General features: G+C 45.9%; 1 protein-coding gene across 1 annotated transcript; it reads right to left on the minus strand.

The window, feature by feature from the left end:
* Window positions 1-2,936: 2,936 nt before the first annotated feature.
* Window positions 2,937-5,931, minus strand: LOC135532099 (F-box/LRR-repeat protein 14). Its single transcript, XM_064959736.1, has one exon. The coding sequence runs from the start codon at window positions 5,397-5,399 to the stop codon at window positions 4,197-4,199; it is 1,203 nt and encodes a 400-aa protein (XP_064815808.1). The 5' UTR covers window positions 5,400-5,931; the 3' UTR covers window positions 2,937-4,196.
* Between the last annotated feature and the right edge of the window lie 723 nt (window positions 5,932-6,654).

Consider the following 6,654-nt stretch of genomic DNA (forward strand, 5'->3'; position numbering starts at 1 on the left):
GACTATTTTAGGGAGAGAGGATGTGGAGAGAGGAGGTGGAGAGAGGGAGAGAGGAGGTGGAGAGAGGGAGAGAGGTGGAGACAGGTGGTGGAGAGAGGAGGTGGAGAGAGGAAGTGGAGAGAGGGAGAGAGGAGGTGGAGAGGGAGAGAGGAGGTGGAGAGGGAGAGAGGAGGTGGAGACTTAGCGAGGAGAGAGGATGTGGAGAGGAGGTGGAAAGGAGAGAGGATGTGGAGAGAGGGGGTGGACGGGAGGAGTTGGAGGCAAGGTGGAGAGGAGAGAGGTGGTGGAGAGAGGTGGAGAGAGGAAGAGAGGAGGTGGAGAGAGGAGGTGGAGAGGAGAGAGGAGGTGGAGAGGGAGAGAGAAGGTGGAGACTTAGCGAGGAGAGAGGATGTGGAGAGAGGAGGTGGAAATGAGAGAGGATGTGGAGAGAGGGGGTGGAGGGGAGGAGAGGAGGTGGAGAGGAGAGAGGAGGTGGAGTGAGGTAAAGAGGAGGGGGAGAGAGGAGGTGGTGAGAGGTAGAGAGGAGGTGGAGAGAGGAGGTGGAAAGAGGTAAATAGGAGAGAGGTAAAGAGGAGAGAGGGGTGGAAAGAGGGGGAGAGAGGAGGTGGAGAGAGGTAAAGAGGAGAGAGGGGGTGGAAAGAGGGGGAGAGAGGTACAGAGGAGAGAGGGGGTGGAAAGAGGGGGAGAGAGGAGGTGGAGAGAGGTAAAGAGGAGAGAGGGGGTGGAATGAGGGGGAGAGGAGGTGGAGAGGTAAAGAGAGGAGATGTTAAAAGGAGATGGGGAGAGGAGGGGAAGAGGGGTGAACAGAAGAGGTGGAGAAAGGTAAAGAGAGGAGGTGGAGAGAGGAGTGGAAAGAGGGGGAGAGAGGAGGTGTAGAGGTAAAGAGAGGAGGTGGAGAGAGGAGGGGAAGAGAGGAGGTGGAGAGAGGAGGGGAAGAGGGGTGAACAGAAGAGGTTGAGTAAGGTAAAGAGAGGAGGGGGAAGAGAGGAGGTGGAGAGAGAGGGGGAGAGAGGTGGAGAGAGGAGGGGAAGAGAGGAGGTAGAGAGAGGAGGGGTGAACAGAAGAGGTGGAGAAAGGTAAAGAGAGGAGGTGGAGAGAGGAGGTGGAGAGAGGAGGGGAAGAGGGGTGAACAGAAGAGGTAGAGAACGGTAAAGAGAGGAGGGGGAGAGAGGAGGTGGAGAGAGGAGAGGAAGAGAGGAGGAGAGAGGAGGTGGAGAGAGGAGGGGAAGAGAGGAGGTGGAGAGAGGAGGGGAAGAGGGGTGAACGGAAGAGGTGGAGAGAGGTAAAGAGAGGAGGTGGAGAGCCTTGGCTAGCATTATTGCAGATGACCCTCTTGCTTTGTTGAGGAGAGCCAGTTCCCCTTAATGTTAGCAGTAAAAAGGCTCTGGTTCTCCCTCTCAAAGCGAAGTAGGCTTTAAAGTAACACTGTGAATGTGACAGCTCAACTCAGCAAAAATAACTGTTTGAAACAACTTTGCTACAAACTAACTCCAGTATCAAAATCAATTCAATTGAACCGTAGCAGGGACTATTTTAACTGACGTTGGTCTACCAATTAAATTGAATGAAAAGTACTACAATAGCCATTTCAACTACAAACTGAATTCATCTGAAAAGTATATCAACAGCCATTTTGAACTAAAATACAAACATAGATCTAAATACCACAGCGGGACTTATTTCAACTGAAGTACAAACTAAATTTGACTGAAAAGAATAGCAAACAGGAGCCATTTTGATTGAAGTACAATCAGACATCAACTCAAGGGGATATCTTATCAAATAGGGATCTCCAAGATAATCAACTGACAAATGTAGTCTTTTCAGTCAAGGTAGACCACCAGAACATAACATCAACATTAAAAGAAGACCCCTGTATATAAGGACATTGTTTTAATTATTATTTTGCTAAACAAATATGAGATAAGATGTTCTAAAATACAGTACCCTGTTTATCTATAGAATGGGGGTTCTCTCACTGTTGTGTGGTTATTGCACAAGACCAAGACGAGTCTAAAACAGCACGCAGTGAATTCTCTCTTTCCCTCTTTCACTCTGGTCCAGAACGGACAGAGACAGGGAAAGAAGAAGAAAGCTTAAATGCTTTGAATGATGGTGTGGAATGTTAAAAAGTGTCTGTGAGACAGGAGGGGGGGGTGTCGGCTGAGTTTTGGGGGGTGAGGAGAAGGGAGGGGGTGGGAGGAGAGAAGACGTCCCGTGGGACCAAGGCAGTCTCTCAGATCTGGTATGCGTGACTGAGCAAGCTAGAGAAAAATCCCAACGTGCCTTTTTAACTTCGGGAAACAAAAGCAACTGCCGGTATCCCACTCTTATTCCAAACACACATTTGGCTAAAGAAACAGAAAGTAGATAGCGCAAATTATAACATAGAACCAAATGTTAGCAACATTTGAACAGACAAAACCTAGGCTGTAGCCTAGAATGTCACAGAAAAACAGCACAATAGAATGCTAATATGTCAATGGGCGTGAGGCGTTTAATATCCCCAGATTTAAAGCCACGTTAGTGACAGCCCTTTGAGAGGCAAGCAGCTGAAACCTATCAACACAATACGTCAGACTGATAATTAGAACAAGCAAAATCAAGGGAAGCATCCATTTTGAATCTGCTCGTAAATAATTTAACAATCGAAGCCGGCATATCAACATTATAACTGTTTCTCTAAACGGAACAATCAAATTCGTAAGATTATGGTTGTGATCCGAACGATTAATAATATGTGGACAGTTCGTCTTTTTTGTTGTTGTTTTAAATACCTTGTCTCTACCGGGGATCTACGGACATAAACAGCGGTTTCTCTTAGAAATGGACACGTTTTCGATCAAAGCAGGAGTGCATGGTCTTGTAACAAGGATGATCACAAGAAAACAAGTAGTAGGTTACTAGTCTACAATACAATCCCCGTACAAAACGAGTCCACATTACCTTTTCATTTATTATATAAATATCAACTTTAATGTTTACTGTAAGAATATAAAACAATTTCATTTTGGATTCTGTTTTTTTACAAACACATATACAGTACATTAAAACACAGTAGTCTCTCAGCAGGACTCAATACATGTTGCAGTTCAGTTCGCTCATAACGTCATGTTATGATCCCATAGGTTCCATGTAGGCCTGACACGCATTCACTTGGAAGCCGAGAAAATAAGGATCGATTGCTTCTTAATTCTAAAGTATGTATTTAGATTCTATTCCAAAGGAGTGTCTCTTCTGTTGTTATTGTGGACTAGTGTGTATGATTGTGTTTAAAAGGTAGCAACCCATATTCTAGAGGATATGGAGGATTAGTTGGAAAACACCTGATTGAGAAAAAGGGGCAGCATTTCTATTATAGAAATCACTTCAATTTGAAGTACAACGCTCTGAATAACAGCAATAATTCGACAATATCTGCTTCCATAAGCATAAACACACCAAAATAATATAGGGAAGGAAGGGTTCCATTATTCAAAGCTTGAATCCAAGGCTACAAGGCCTTTAAGTTGGGCTAAAAAGTAAACAAAACAAAAAATATTTTGGATACAAACTAGTCCGTTTTAATTTGCATAAAGTCGCTATTTTTGTCTGTGTGTGAACAGTCCTTTTAAACGAAAATCTGTTCGTTTCTCTTCTTCATTGTTAAGCGTTTCTGGGCAAATTAACACAAAGGTAGTTAGAGAGCGTTTCTTTTTGCTGCTAGGATTCTCCAGCGCGAGACGCGTTGGGGGAGGGGACTACTACTGTCTATAGGCACAATTTATCTCCTCTCTTTCTTTTTAAGAATACACGGATTTATTACAACACATTGATAAACGAGGTAGCCAAATGTATTAGGCGCGATAGTTGGAGAGTTTGAAGTTAAATATTGCGACTCTTTAGGAATAATAAAAAGTAGTTTGTCTTCATAATGCGGGTGCGGGATATTGTGTCGTTAATAATGAAAACATGCATTTGATGATGATTAATCTTGTTTTCATTTGGCCTAAAATTGCGCAACATATTTTTTAATCACAGTTTTGTAGCATTAAGTTACATTGAGTGAGAAAATATCCAACTACGACGAGATTGAGAGCAGAGGATATATATATTTTTTAGAAGGAACATTCCCCGCCCACTGGTCTCCTGCTTCGTTACCCCTTCTCCTCTCTGTGTGTCCCCCCCCTCCCCAACTAATCCTCGCCAAGTTAGTTTCACCTCACTTTTTCACTCTCTGTCATCTGCCAAAGTCCCAGATTCAAAACTTTAAGGCATGGGAGCTGCGTTATCCTTTCCAGTCCCCGTTTCGTGATTTTAGTACATCCATACAGATCGATCCCCGTCAACTGAGTCAAGTGGTCGGCAATGAGCTCCAGTCCTTTGTCTGTAATCCGCACACACTGTCCAATGTTCAGGGTTCTCAGCTCATGCATCTGGCGCACCATCCTGTTGATGCCATCGTCACTAATGTGGCACGAGCACAGGGACAGGGATTTGAGCTGGTACAGGCCCTGGGCGATGTAAGCCAGACTCTGGTCCCCTATCTTGTCACAGAAGGACATGTCTAGCCCGGAGAGCCGCAGCGTGCCCATGGCCAGGTGCATGATGCCCGTGTCACTGATGTTGTCGCACGAGCGCAGGTTAAGGCTCCAGAGGCTGGTCATATGGGAGAGGTGGATCATACCTGCGTCAGAGATCCCGCCACAGAAACTCAGGTTGAGAACTTTGAGCTTAGCCAGGCCCTTCGAGATGTGCTTGAGGGACAGATCCGTAAGTTTCTGACAGTCCTGCAGCGTCAGGTATTCCAGGTTGAGACAGCCCTCCGCTGCGCTGCGGGTCATGCCCGCCAGGTGCCCGATGCCCACGTCAGACACATGCCGGCAGCTGCGGAGATTGAGGCTCTTGAGCCGGTGTAAACCCCACGCTATGAGCAACAGCCCCGTGTTGGTGATGTTACTACACCCGCCCAGTTCCAGAACCTCCAGATTCTTCAGATACTGGGCGATCCGGCCCAGGCTGGAGTCCGTGATCTGCTTACACAGACTAAGGTTTAGAACCCGAAGGGAAGGGATCTCCTGGACAAACGCGTGCCCCAGGCCGTTATCCGTTAAGTTATAGCAGCCACTCAGGTTCAGGCTCTCGATGTTTGGCATCCCCTGGATCACGTAGCTGAGGCTCCGCCGCAGGCTGAGAATCTGTACTCTCCGGATTCCGCGGGCCTGTAGGCTGGGGAAGAGAGAAGGATTGGCCCGCCGCAGATGCAGCTTGGCTTCCACCCCCCTCCACACCGACTTGTGGTAGGAAGCGTCCCTCCAAGCAGCACACACTTGGGCAACCCTGCCTTTGTCCCTTACATCCAAGTAGCTGAAAATCATGGCTAAAATTTCCGGAAAGAGGCACGATATGTGCGTCTCCATTTTAAACAGGCATAAAAATCACTCCGGGTCCCCGAGCCCACCGACGTATTTCCCTCCGTAAAAGTAGAGTCCCCTGTAATCCGGAAGAAAGCGGATATGCTTTTTAACAGACCGTTCCTCTTTTCACATTTAACGGCGCAAATCGATCAACTCCACATCCCACGTGATCCGTCTGGTTGCGCAGTAGAATTCAAATGCAAAAAGCCCCAAAACCTTGTTCCAATCTCACCCCTCACCAAGAGGGGGGAAGCGAAGGATAGGAACGGAAAGCGCCCGAGCCCTCCTCGGTCAGACGACGCAACCTATGATGCCTTTAGAAACACGTCTAGGCTCGCGCCGAGGATCCAAACGGTCATACATTTTCAAAAGAGACCTTTAAACTATCATAAATACAAGGAGGGTTGGAATTCCAGTCTGCTTCTTCTCTCTGTCTCTCTTCCTCTCCGTTATCAGAAAAGGAGTGGGGTTTCAGTTTGCATTTGCGCTCTCTCCGCTCGCACGCATTGCCAAGCCGAAGGGCTTCCTGCCTGCCTTTGTCTGGTCTTTCAAACTGACTTGGCAGGGCCGTGAGCACCGCTCTACCGCGGGGGAGAGACGTACACATTAAAAATAATTAAACCGTTTTCTTTATATTAAAGGAATACTGTCAAATACAATATATGTTATCCATGTTCGTAGTAAATAAGAACATTGTGTGACTTGCTTTAGCGTAGGATATTTAAAATATATTTAAGAGAGTCTGTTTTGACTTCCCCTTCCCTGGGAGGATGGTGGTTTGGTCCAACTCAGCTGGAACAGTAAGAATAGTTCCCTGGAAACCAACTTCTTACAATTCAGTTCACTTTAGTCTTAACCCTTTAGTTGTCGCGGTATATTGGTTTTTGATTCTATTTGAAATGATTTAGATGGTCTATAATCCATCTAAAACTGGACTGTGTTTGTGATATTATTTTAGAGCTCGAACTATTCTAGAAGGATTCTGTTAGAGGTCTGCGTTCCAAATAGAAGCCTGTGCTTTGTGTCTGTCTCCTTCTCAGTGTTCTACAAATTGAAACATTGTATCAGGGCTGATCCGCCAAATGTATCAAGTAAAGGATATATTTGTAACTCAACTCTGCTGCCAAGTGAAACGTGTTACAATTGATACAATGATACAATGTAGAGCTGAGCAGTAACACAAATCACAGTATCACACGATTATGTCCAGATTCTAATCAAATGCGTTTTAATTGAAGGAGATTCTTTATTTTTCAAC

Source organism: Oncorhynchus masou, unplaced genomic scaffold, assembly GCF_036934945.1.
Source record: "Oncorhynchus masou masou isolate Uvic2021 unplaced genomic scaffold, UVic_Omas_1.1 unplaced_scaffold_1724, whole genome shotgun sequence".
Lineage (NCBI taxonomy): Eukaryota > Metazoa > Chordata > Actinopteri > Salmoniformes > Salmonidae > Oncorhynchus > Oncorhynchus masou.

Excerpts from the sequence above, each read along its gene's own strand:
- LOC135532099 (XM_064959736.1), bottom strand. The coding sequence starts at position 5,399 with ATGGAGACGCACATATCGTGCCTCTTTCCGGAAATTTTAGCCATGATT.